We start from the raw sequence: 13,332 nt of genomic DNA, 5'->3' as shown, positions 1-13,332 counted from the left end.
TATTAGCCAAAGGATAAATTTACCAAAAACGATGACATTTCCAATGGTAAACATTTGAAAAATTTTGGTGAGTTGGTTCTTTGGTCAAATTTTATGAAAAAATCTTGGACTTTTTTTGAAATCGTAAAATTTATTCAAAAAACAATAATGCTCTATTGGGCACTTGTTATATTCTTAGAGCTTTTAGCTATTGCAGGAAGCGTTCTATTACTGATCCCTCTTCCACTCAAACTCCGCCAAAAGATTATTGACTTGTTCTACTCAAAGAAATATTGGTTATTAGGTCTTATTGGCTTATTCTCATTATTATTTGCTCAGGAATTTACAGAACAAGCCAAGTACGCTATGAGAAGAAGACAAGCAACAAACGATCAATCTCAATTCTACGCTACTGAGACATTCAAGCATCAGAGAAATATGTACATTGCTGTACTCGGCATTGTATTATTCGGAATTGTATTTATTTTAGCTAAACTCCTTAAGAACTTTACAGTCGAAATCGGTCTCCTCCAGGAACAACTTGCTGTTCATCAAAGAAAGGAACAAGAAAAGAAGGAAAATAAGGAAGATTAAGACTAATTTTTGTAAAAATTATGTAAATCCACTTTTTTTTTACATTTTTATACTTATTTCACATATTTATGATGTATTATATAAGAAGAGAGACCTTATGTTATTGGGAAATCTAATATCAACTTTAATATCTTCTGAAAATATTTTATAATAATATTGCGAAAAGTTGAAGACAGCATAATGACAATATAAAAGGATTCACTGCCATACACATTCTATAATGATCCAATGCTCATTTTATTTCTTTCTGGCTTTGAATATCAAAACATTTCAATTATGATTGGTGATACAAAAAAGTTAAATGCGAAATATTGGAGGTATTATTAATTAATAATAACAACACTGACACTGACCATAAAGACAACAAATACTATCTTAACTACTCAAAAATGTGTTACATGATGAATTTGAACTCATAGAAATTAAAATAAGGAAGATTAAGACTAAGAGTAATTACTGTAATTAAAAACTGTTGAATTAGAAAAGAAAGTGAAGTTTAAGGAAATAAAATAAAGCCAAGAAAATATACATTATGGAGATTGGCACAGAAATGAATAGCATTACAGCTTATCTTGATGTCAATAAATCGTGGAAGAGTTTCTAATCTTTTCAATGATAAAAGAATAAAGAATGTTTGTGTTCCTATATTATTCACATCAACAACACAGTCAATACCAGTTGCATAACTATATTTATATATATTATCAATCAATGAACAATCTTCAACAATCATTGAAGAATTCTTGTATTGAAATACATTTGAACGGAAACACATTGTTGAATTATTCATAACAAAAGAACATTTTGAAACAATCGATCTCGATCCACCTTCTATACAAACAAGAGATAGTGGAGTTGTGTTATTAAGAATGATACATTTAGTAAGGAAAAAATTATATTTTCCAGTACGAAGCAAAATATCAGTTCTAGAAGCAAAATTTGAGGAAAACGAACAAAAACTCACATTTATATTTCTTAGACCTTTAAAAGCAGGACAAAAGCTACATTCAAGATTCGTTTCGTTTAATGAAGAAACATCGATATCACATACATATCGTAAGGTACCTGATTGTTCCCCACTGCCGAAACATCTATCAAAAGAAGATATGGATATTTCAGAATAATCGTTATTTAATAAAATTGATTGGCCGCTGAATGATGCACCATATACAGTATTCATATAACAAAAGACATTCTTGATCTTGGATCGACCTTTAGAGTTGAATTTGAGGAATCCGGCTCTCGTGCTGTCATATGATGAGCTGCAATTTTTAGAAATACAAAAATCGGCAAACAAAATAGAATCACTGGAATAAGTGTTAATATTGATGCATCCATCATTTAAAATGTCCGAAAATTCAACAATATAAACAAAGAAGGAACCGCTTGTGAGTTTGAAAGAATCAGATTTCCTTTTAAGTTTGAAATCTGAAGTATCTGGGAAATTCTGATACCAAACATCAACATAAGAAGAATGAATATCCTTCAATTTAAATATTCATTATATGAATGTTTAGTTCATGTAATCTTGTTGCATCAAAAAATCAAAAACCGTCTGACTCAAAAAATATATGATGATGATATTATGCTAAATTTTATTATGCTAAAGTTTATTGAAGAAAATATCAAACAATTTTTATTTGTCTGATCACAAAAGTGTTCAGACAATTGACAGTATGAGAAATTTTATAATTCCCATGAAGACGTAAATCTCTCATTAAAGTTTTGCCATATAAAAATAATGAACTGGAAAAGCAATTTCAACTGCTGCGATTGTAGCTTCAGGTCCAGTGAGGAAATTAATGAAACCATCACCTGCAGGACCCACAAATTTAGATGCCTCTGTAGGAATAGGCTCTTGAGCGATGCAATCAAGATAGGAAACACCTGCTCCTTGATCGAAAGTGAGTACACCATAAATCGGATCTGTGTATGTTGAAGAGAAGAATCTATCAGAACCAGCTGAAGTACCATCTCCAGTGTAGTAGGTAAAACTTACCTTATTTCCCATATGAAAATTGTATTTGAAACTTTTTGAAGATACTAATATAAATACATACTTTTGAGTAAGATCATCTGGTGGATTGATTATGTAGTGAGCTTTATCCATATTGACAACAACTGATAAATATGTTGTTTCTGGAACATTAAGTAATGAGCTTTCTAATATTCCAGAACCAGTAATTTCCATCTTTGATGGGTTAATGATAACGGTTTTAAGAGGTTCTCCATTTACTTGGAAGTTTCCTGGATTTACGAAAACTGCAACAAATAAATTGTATTCACTTGATGGAGCTACAACTATTACGCTATCTGTAATAGTGATTAATGTCTTTCTATACAATAGTGGATAAATATTTGTGGCGATGGAGCCTGAAAGCCCACCTTCTGGTGCATGAATTGTATTGCCTGAATATGTAGATGAAATGAATCCAGCGATCTTCCCCGGAGGAACTACAATTTCGTGGTAAAATAATTGATTAGTATAAATATATCCTGATGTAGAACTACCATAATAAAATGATTCCTCAGCAAAGAGGTTAACAATTACATCTTCAAAGTTGTAGTAAATAATAGAATAAAAATATGATTGAGCATCAATCATTTTAGCGTCAGTGATATTTCCTGAAAGAATGAGTGAATTATCATACAAAGAGCTGGAAATGAATAATTGATTACCATCATAGGGTTGTGAGAAAACATTTGTAGTATATAAAATCTTTACTTCCTCATATGTTCTGTAAAACGCAGCATGCCCTGGCTGGAAAAGGTACATGTAATTGCTCCTTGTATAAAAAGGTCCTGGGCTATAGCTATTATAATAACTGGTGGATAAAAAAATGTAATTCGTAGTTAATGCAGTATCGAAGAGAGTTCCATATAGAGTAGCGGAGTCAAGAGAATTTTCATATTGATAATTTGATCCCATTATACCTTGTATATATGTTCTATTAGATGGAATATCAGTCATTTTTGTGATTTCAAGAAGATTACAAAAACTCTCAAATGTGGAGTCACTCATATGTGAAGGTGTTCCACTCTTAGTTGCTCCATTATAAACTTTAACAGTTATTTCAGGAGAAAAAGCTAAATCTGTTCTGATATATTGATCCGATGCGATAATTGCGTATTTTGCTTGTCCTATGGGAAGAGCATCAGTTTTCAATGGAATAACACGACTATTTCCAATACATACAATGGAATCAATTTCATTTGCATCGAAAGCAACAAACACGTGAGGCGTTGTGGAAATATCTTGTATTGTTAAGCCATTTTGTGGAGAAACCTGGCTATAGAATGCTTCACATATACATTTGAAACTTTCTATATGTGAAGCAGGTGATATATCAGAATAAGCAAGAGTTCCAAAAATATTACTGTATTCATAAACATAATTCATATATGGCCAATAGCTACAATTGACAGGGCTGGTACCTTTGTTATATATAGAAAAATAATTTACACCGCATATATCAATGCGAGGACTACTTGAAGAAGCATGATAATCACTTTCACTAATTTCGAATGAAGTAGATAGAAAAACATTGGATGCATCTTCTGAATTAACTAAAAATTGTGCTACAACAAACGTAGAGGAGAATTCAAGTAATATAGTGTTACCAGGTATCTGAGCTGTTAAGAGATTATAGTTATATGTAATAATGCAATTTGTATCTGCTGGATAGGAGATTACATAGCAAGGAGTTTCACCTTTGGTAGATTTTTCAGCAATATAAGTACTTCCTGGTTCGAAGTCTGCTTTACATATAACATTAGATTCTGAAATATTGATAAATATGGCATATTTTACCCCTGTATTTGATGGAAATATATACGAATTATTTTCATTAAATAAAACTTTAGAATATCCTAACTTTAACATTGGGGCAGCTTCCAAAATTGAGAAAATCACAAACATTAACAGTGTTTACTTATCGCGAATTAGAAAACCAAAACACTTAAAATGGAGAACAGAAATCATCATATGAAATTTTGATTTGAATGTGTTTTTGTAAATTTCGGATTAATTTAATAATAAAATTCATTGAAAGAGATGAAATAAGTCAATTCCGATTATATCGGAACAGACTTTATATCATCTCACTGAGTAGCACCAATTTCATTAATAATAAAAGTGCTGATGAGAAATCAAATAATTTGTCACTTTTCATATCATAGTTCTTTACATGTCATTGTCCGATTATCAAGTTATTCAGACAATCGGCACAGGATCTTATGGCAAAGTTGTATTAGCTAAAGAAAAGAAATCTGGCACTAAATATGCTATAAAGAAAGTGAAACTCTCAGGGATGACAGTAGAACAACGTCAAAAAGCCCTTGAAGAAGTCAATCTTCTTTTAAAACTCAACCATCCAAATATTGTTAGATGCTATAAGTCTTTCATAAAGAAATGTACATTACATATCGTAATGGATTACGTAGATGGAGGAAATCTCGATAACGTCATTGAAAAAACGCATGAATATATGTCAGAGATGGATGTTTTATCATTCTTTATACAGATTGTTATTGCATTGTCATACATTCACAAGAAAAATATTATTCATCGTGATATTAAGCCAGAAAACGTATTCTTAATGAAAAACGGAATAGCAAAACTTGGAGATTTTGGCATCTCTAAGACCCTCGAGTCCTCAATTGGCTTGGCTACCACTGTAATTGGAACTCCTTATTATTTAGCCCCAGAAGTGTGGTCAGGTGAACAATACAATACGAAGGCCGACATGTGGAGCCTTGGCTGCATTCTTTACGAGATGTGCGCTCTCGAAAAACCATTTACAGGAGAAAATCAAAAAGAATTATTTGATAAAATTTTGGCTGGCCATCACAAAGAGATTCCTTCTATGTATTCCAATGATCTCAGGCATCTCGTCGATGGATTATTATCAATGGATCCTTCTTTTAGACCTACTTCTGCCCAAATTTTACAATTACCTTTCATTCGCGATGTAATGAAGAAGATGATCGAGAACAATAACTCTACATTGAAGAATTCACCAATTCCTTCACCAGGAACCAAAAAAGAACCAAAGAATATTCCATCTCCCAAAGAACAAGAATCTGACAGCTCCTACTTCGATGATGATGACGAAGAAGACGAAAATGGTGATTCGGAAGTCAAAAATGACGAGTTTACCGTTGAAGAGGAAGATTCAACAGATGATTTCGGAGATTTTACAATGCTTGAAGGAGCAACAATGGTATTGGAGTCTACATTATGCGTTGATACTCCATCTCGTAAAATAGAGAAGCTAAAGACAGAATTAAAGAAATCTCTTGGAGAACAGAAATTTAAAGAGGTTTATGACGACATGAACGATCCGTTCGACATTGATGCTTCAAATAGATTGAGAACATTCGAAAAAACTGATCCTAAAGCTGCACAAATGGTCCGTGATTTGATTGATCTCGAAGAATCTTCAACAATATAATATTTTTCTTTCTTTTTTATTTGTCCATGTAAATTAACACCCCGCTTATATATTTATTTGATTTCATTTTTTTACAAATCTGCCAACAAAAAGGGTAATTAAGGGTAAAATTATATTTTTGACAAATGGTCGTCAGAAGTTCAAAAAAAATTGAATGTAAAATTCCACCTCGAAAAAATTCTGTTGAACGTCAGAAATTCTTTCAAATTTCAAGAGTGTGCAATTGTAATCCGTTACATTCACTTCGAAATAGTATAATTGTGATCTCCTTTTTATGATTTTTATAAAAAGCAGATCATCAATGGCAAACCCAATTTTTAGCTAAAAGTGACAGGGAGAAAAAAACGTTTAGTATTAAAAAAAAGACCGATGAGAGCTTCGTTCGAAATATAGAGGGAACTGAGAATGCGCAACCATTCTCAGGGAATATTGGATGCTATTCCCGTTCCCTCTGTATGGAAAATTGAGGTTTTCAAAGGGAGTTAAAATAATATCAAATTTATACTAATTTACTTCAAAATACAAAAGTATTTGACAGCTAAAATTAGTTACTTTAGCAAGCCTATCAATCCCCTTTTACGATTATTGTTACTTTTTCGAAATAAAAGTAAAAACAAATTTATACTAATTTACTTCAAAATACAAAAGTATTTGACAGCTAAAATTAGTTACTTTAGCAAGCCTATCAATACCCTTTTACGATTATTGCTACTTTTTCGAAATAAAAGTAAAAACAAATTTATACTAATTTACTTCAAAATACAAAAGTATTTGACAGCTAAAATTAGTTACTTTAGCAAGCCTATCAATACCCTTTTACGATTATTGCTACTTTTTCGAAATAAAAGTAAAAACAAATTTATACTAATTTACTTCAAAATACAAAAGTATTTGACAGCTAAAATTAGTTACTTTAGCAAGCCTATCAATACCCTTTTACGATTATTGCTACTTTTTCGAAATAAAATAAATTTATTATCAAAAACCTTTTTTTTCTTAGTAAAAATAAACGAAATTTTTTACCTTATGAACTTTTGATGGAAATATGCAAATTTAAAATAATAAAGAAAGCCGCGAGCGAAGCGATCGGCTTAGTTCGAAGATTTTGATTCAAATCTTTGCTGATCTGTAATTCGCGGAAGCCGCGAGCGAATCGAGCGGCTTAGGTCTAAGATTTTGATTCAAATCTTTGCTTATATTCCTTAAATTCTTTATGAAACTCGCAACAGTTCCATAAAAAATTTTAAATTCTAAACTGTCGAAATTACCGATCGGTAATCACACCCTTCACGGGTGTGTCACTTTTAGCTAAAATTACCCCTACTCGATCATCAATTATTTTTTTTCGATGAGTATTGAATCAGGGTTTTTATATGGGCTAGTATTTGGCCAAAACAGGCCATTATGCGAATACTCAGTTATCACTGGTAATCATACTGAAATTGCACTGCGTGTTATTAAGTCGATGAATAGAAATAATAAAAATGCATTTGCAGATCATGGAGATTATGTATTTACATTGAAGTTAAATGATCAAGGCTATATATTTCTCTGCCTTGCCACAAGAGATGTTGATCTACAAAGTCAAAACGTGTTTCTTGATAAATTAGAATCGTTATGGATGGATAAAATTGCTCCGTACATTAATGATTATAGTCCTTATTCGCAAAACTCTGCGTTTTCATCTGATATAGCTTCATTAATCTCAGAATGTAACGTAGATTATTTTACTCAACTCAGTCCAAAGGAAATAGATAGAAAAATGGCAAATATACATACATCGCTTGTATATAGCGATGAATTATCAATCAAACTAAAAACAGAAAAATCAAATATCTCGAAACAAAAAATGATTCTAAAGTTAAAGCGATGGAAGAACAAGATACTTTATAATAGGAAATATTTACTATTAACAATTGCTTTACTTGTAATTTTTTCGATTCCATTAGTATTTTATTTCTTTCATTCGGGCTAACATTACATAGCATGTACATTACCATGACTTTATAATTCATTGCACGATTTACCGATACGCGTTTTACGCATTATTAATCTGACACTTCATATGTTAATGAGCTACACAAAATACAATCTGTTTATATCAGTATGCTGATTAGTGTATCGTATTTTTTAGTTTTTAGGCTCGAAATAACATTACTAACCTCATCGATATTTCTTTTCTTTCAATTTTTATCCACTTTTTTTGAGCCAAATTAGTTCACACACACTTTCAAAAATTTCTTAAAGAAAATGAAACAGAACTAAACATCTCCACTTGTAATAAAAACATAAAAATTTTCATTACAATTTTTCCTCAATTATTCACAACACCTTTTTCAATTTGTATTGCATATCATTATGATATATATAAATTAGCAGATCAGCGCTAACGCATAACTGTTTTTTTTTGAAAGGTAGGCTTTAATAAATATTTCGATGGCAGAAAAAGCATCAGGAGCTACTCAAGCTCCTCAAAAGTCCTTAAGACCACCATATGAGCCATCAGATTTCCTTGTATCATACCAAGATCAACCGTTTGTTAAATATACCAATTATCCAGTTGATTTTTACAATTCGTTAAAGTCGACAGACTTCACAGGAGCATCACAGTTCAAAGGAAAGATGCCACTGAAGTCTTTAACAGCGCTTGTTAATGAATTTAACGCACTTGACTTAAAACAATTGATTTCAGAGCCAACGCCAATGATAAAAGAGTTCATAGAATACGCTAGAAATCAATTCGAGCCTGATTCATACAAATACATCGTCAATTTCTTTCATCCTTTGATTGTTCCAGATAATACCAAAAAATTTGTTCTTTTCATGGTTAAAATCATTCATCTCGTCAAAGAACCAAATAAAGTTCTGACATGGTGCACGAAATGCGTACTTCCACCAATATTCACAAGACAAACAAAACAAAATATCGTTGCCATCTCAAGATGCAAACAAGGCAAGAAACAGAACTTCTGGGCAGTCTTAGACTCTGACAATATGTTCTATTTCTACGAATTCAAAGGAACAGACTTCGTTGAAAAAACAAAGGGCAAAGTTGCATTGATTTCTCAAGGAAAGGACAAATTATCAGTTGATATTACAAGCGGAACCAAAGTTATCTGAAATTTACTCCAGAAGATCCAAAACATGTCGCATTGTGGGTAAATACAACAAAAGCACCAGTAAACATCGTTGATTTCTTCACAGCATTCAACAATCCAGCTGTAGATCAACTCTACCAGGCTGCTTATCCAGCAATTGCTAATGCAGACGCATTAATCCTCAGATCTTTGCTTTCTCCTGAATGTTCATCACCAAAAGATGCAATATCCAAACCAGTTATCAAAGCTTTCTTAGATATCTACACACATGCAGGAAAATTCATTGAATCCGTAAATGCAGTTTTCATTACAGAAATCTCCGACCAAGACCAAGATTTGAATCGCTTAGTTGATGAGCCAACACATGTACGAAACATGTTCGAATACATTTACTCAATTTACGGACTTTCATATCACGAAGTTTTTATCAAGAAACTTGCTGATTACATACTCGAAACAAATGGATACGGAATCAACTCAAAGGATGTTGATCTTCCTTCTTTCGAGCGATTCATTAATACGATTATTAAATATATTGTCTCATCAGTTGACGAAGTACCTCCTGTTGTCAAGCAGATGCTTGCAATATTGAGATCATATGCTGCTGTACGTACAAATTCTTGCAAAGAGTTATATGACATCGTTGGATCAATGTTTTTCGAATCTTTCATCATTCCTGGCCTTATTTCTTACGGATCTGGAACTCCTGAGAACAAATCATTGATGTCGAAAATTGTTTTCATTCTTAGAGTCATTTTCAGACTCGGAAAAATGAATGGAAAGTTACAATTCCTCGATGCATTGAATCTTCGTCTGGAAAAGCATATTTATCCAAAGCTCATGGAGTTTGTCTTTACGATAAGTGAAAATACAAACGAAGATTTGACATATGAAGATGTCCAACCAGTAAAGATCGCCAGAGCCATCGAAATCATCATGAAAGTTATCTCAGCAAGACACGAAGTCTTCAAGAAGGTTTATACTCAAGTTGCTGATCCAACAAACGAAATGTCAAAAACAACAATTTTGGGAGCGGCCGTTGCAAGTCTTATGACCACTTTCTTCCTCTACCAGTTCGATAGCAAACCACCGGCCGAGGAAGACCCAGAAAATTGGGATGATCCACCGAAATCTCCGAAAAAGATTAAAAGACTTGTTAAAATCACTGATGACACACAGATTCCTGAAGATGAGAAGTTGGTACATAGAATTATGAGAATTGACCAGATGGATATCCAAACATTGGATCCAAACCATACAAAGAAATATTATAAGAGAATTGTAAAAAAAACGAAGATGGGAGAGAAATGATTTATTATGCTAGAGTTAAAAAGTTTTAAGCAGTCCATTATTTATAATTTTGTTTGATTTCTCTCCCTTGTAATAAATTTTCATTTTTGATAAAGGATATAACTGTTTTTGACTTACATACTAACACACACTAACTCTTGAGTGGTTTGTTCTACACTTTTTAACGATATGAGACTTTTTTTTGGATGATTTCTATACATGATATCTTTAGTAAGAAACCTCATTTTGGACAATTAAAGAAGTAAGTGAAGGTGAACGATTGCTCTTAACATAGTTTTATAACGTGGGTGATTTTTCACCCAGCCAAGAGGGGCTCAACAATTCTATCTCCACGAACAAAAAGCATATCTATTTGATTTTGCCTAACTGGAATAAACTTTCCATTTTTATCAAGACCCATTATACTTTCTAAAACATCGCCAAGAATGAATTCGAAGAATTTTCTTTAACTTCATGGTTTTCATATTCAGATCCTTTTTATTTGCTAAGTTTTTCTTCATGAATTTTCCACCCTTTCATTGTAATTGAAAGAACTTTGGAGGTATATATATATTTTACATGTTAAATAGGGACTATTGCAAAAAGTCCATTATCATATAATATATAATGCATATATTTAGTAAAATTAATATATATTTCAAGGCTGCTCCATCCATATCAACAAGCGATTTAGGCATCAGATCTCCACTTGGTCTTCCATGAGAGTTCTGCAAGCGAGAAGCGCAATATTAATGCAGCTTAGCTGCTATCATATACTATCTTGGCTGCATGGTTATTATGTTTCTCCTGTGTTTATTCTATCATCCTATGGTTCCCATAGGGCCAAAGATTCTGTAACTACTCGAGCTTGGCATTCCAACTGTATATATCGGAAGTACCTTGCTTTAAACTACTCAATCACTGTTTCTTGGTTCTTAAAGAGCCAAGGATTCTGTAATTAGCCGAATATGCTATAGTTTTTCCGAAGCCTCTCATCAAATTTTCGTGAAATTTAAAGGAAAAATATACTGTAGAATCAGTAATTCGTATATTCCAGTCCTTCTTAGAAAATACTAAAAAATTAATTTTTGGTGAATTGCAAATGATAGTAGTATATGTGGAAGGGTTGTGTGACTTTTTTTGTAAACGTAAGAATTCATACAATATTGAACGATTTTGTATCATTTTTTCTAACATATGAAGTAAAAAATGTATGATTCTTACAGTTTTTATTCTTACGTTTTTGAATAAATCAAGATTTAAAAAATTTTCAAATCGTAAGACATTTACACTCAGCCCATACTAAACGTATTAAAAAAATTAACATTAATTTTAAAAGAATTTATTTTTTATCTTTAATGAAAGAAGCTATATATAGATGATGTTAGATATTCCACGATTAATTAAACATTGTTTAAATCCTGAATGGGTTAAACTTCAATTTAAAAATAAAAGAATTTGACGAGTTCAACATTGAACTTTAAGAAACTAATGATTATTTGAATTTATGAAATCAATAATTTGATTTATTCGCTCTTCAATAATTTCTATTCTTTTTGTTAAATCATCAATTTTCATTAATGAGGTGATTCTTGATCAAAGAGGTGGGCACCCTTAAAACATTGATTTTATTTTTATATAAATGAATAACACAGATTTAAAAAATTTAATTGATGATGTAGTATTTAATCAAAATTTTCTTAATTATTATGATTTAAAAGCATATCTCCAAAAATATGATAACAATATAACGGGTGATGATATGGAATATTATTATCCATATTATAAAAATGAAATTTTGAAATATCATAATAAAATAATTTCTGAAATTAAAGACAAAATTAAAAATAATGAATATATAAAGGGAAAAACTAAATCACAGCTTAAACAGTTGAAAGATTTCAAAAATAAAGTATTAACAGAAGAAGATATTGATGAATTATATAATTTATATAATCCTGAGCCACAAAAACCAAAGCCAAAGGAACAAAAACAAAACACCCAGGTCCTTCAGACTATAAATGATGCACAAGCTTTAATTTATGATTCATTAGTTAAACCATATTCAGCCCGACTTTTAAATGAAGATCAACTTTTGGAATTCATCCTTCAACATAAACTCGAAGCGGGAAAGTATATCAAACCTTTATATACAGCATATTTAAAACAAATGAATAAAATACATCCAGAATTAATGAAGGAAGGAATGAAATCCAAAATCAAAGTAGATAAAATTAAACCACTTACAACACCAAAACCTCCAACGACAGTACCGCCTCCTCCTTCAGTTAATCCTTCATCATTCACTTTATTATATCCATTTCAAACATTAAAGAAGCAAAAAGATTTTAAAAAGGATTTCAAGATATTAAATAAACCAACTGACCCAAAAATTCAACCGTTAAAGGAAAAATTTAGTCGCCCCTCATTTGCTCCATATCCATATTCATACGAAATCGATCATCTGGAATATTCAAAAGGAAACGTTACTTATTTATTTGCCATTAACATTAACACTAGATATTTATATTGCATTCCAGTGAAAGGGAAAACAGAACAGGAAACACGAAGAGCTATTCAATACTTACTAGATCATGAAAGAGTAGATAATATCAGGGGTGATGGTGATAAAGGATTTCAGGCAGCTATGACTCATTATTTCCCACAAATTAATTTTTACTTTTCATCCTCTCCATATACGTTTCATAATAAAATAGTTGATGCGGTAATGAGAACTCTTAGAGATGCGTTAGGGTTAACGGTCAGATATACTGGGATGGAAATCATGACTCCATCATACAACAGTTAGTATATATTACAATAATACATGGCATAGAACTATAAACATGAAACCAGTGGAAATGAAAAATGATATTTCAAAAGAATGGGAATATATTAGAAAGCAAATGGAAAAATTA

The 13,332-nt window shown here is 31.5% G+C and overlaps 5 protein-coding genes across 5 annotated transcripts, besides 2 other annotated features; 4 read left to right on the top strand and 1 right to left on the bottom strand.

Moving 5' to 3' along the window:
- Positions 1-147: 147 nt before the first annotated feature.
- TVAGG3_0644730 (BAP31/BAP29 transmembrane domain-containing protein family) lies at positions 148-613 on the top strand (the record flags this gene model as incomplete). The annotated part of the gene is made up of 1 exon (XM_001326860.2): positions 148-573. One exon carries the CDS (start codon positions 148-150, stop codon positions 571-573), a length of 426 nt encoding a protein of 141 aa, XP_001326895.1.
- A 1,677-nt stretch (positions 614-2,290) lies between these two features.
- TVAGG3_0644720 (uncharacterized protein) lies at positions 2,291-4,492 on the bottom strand (the record flags this gene model as incomplete). The annotated part of the gene is made up of 1 exon (XM_001326859.1): positions 2,291-4,492. The coding sequence occupies one exon, from the start codon at positions 4,490-4,492 to the stop codon at positions 2,291-2,293; it is 2,202 nt and encodes a 733-aa protein (XP_001326894.1).
- Positions 4,493-4,756: 264 nt separating this feature from the next.
- On the top strand, positions 4,757-6,070 carry TVAGG3_0644710 (STKc Nek domain-containing protein; the record flags this gene model as incomplete). The annotated part of the gene is made up of 1 exon (XM_001326858.1): positions 4,761-6,026. The coding sequence occupies one exon, from the start codon at positions 4,761-4,763 to the stop codon at positions 6,024-6,026; it is 1,266 nt and encodes a 421-aa protein (XP_001326893.1).
- A 259-nt stretch (positions 6,071-6,329) lies between these two features.
- Positions 6,330-7,352: a mobile genetic element.
- A 1,110-nt stretch (positions 7,353-8,462) lies between these two features.
- TVAGG3_0644690 (uncharacterized protein) lies at positions 8,463-9,146 on the top strand (the record flags this gene model as incomplete). Its single annotated transcript, XM_001326857.1, has 1 exon — positions 8,463-9,146. One exon carries the CDS (start codon positions 8,463-8,465, stop codon positions 9,144-9,146), a length of 684 nt encoding a protein of 227 aa, XP_001326892.1.
- A 353-nt stretch (positions 9,147-9,499) lies between these two features.
- On the top strand, positions 9,500-10,435 carry TVAGG3_0644680 (GTPase activation domain, GAP family; the record flags this gene model as incomplete). The annotated part of the gene is made up of 1 exon (XM_001326856.1): positions 9,500-10,435. One exon carries the CDS (start codon positions 9,500-9,502, stop codon positions 10,433-10,435), a length of 936 nt encoding a protein of 311 aa, XP_001326891.1.
- A 2,401-nt stretch (positions 10,436-12,836) lies between these two features.
- Positions 12,837-13,332: part of a mobile genetic element that runs on past the window's edge.

Source organism: Trichomonas vaginalis, chromosome III (genome assembly GCF_026262505.1).
Source record: "Trichomonas vaginalis G3 chromosome III, whole genome shotgun sequence".
Classification (NCBI taxonomy): Eukaryota; Parabasalia; order Trichomonadida; family Trichomonadidae; genus Trichomonas; species Trichomonas vaginalis.
This window is presented reverse-complemented; position numbering and strand designations above follow the sequence as displayed.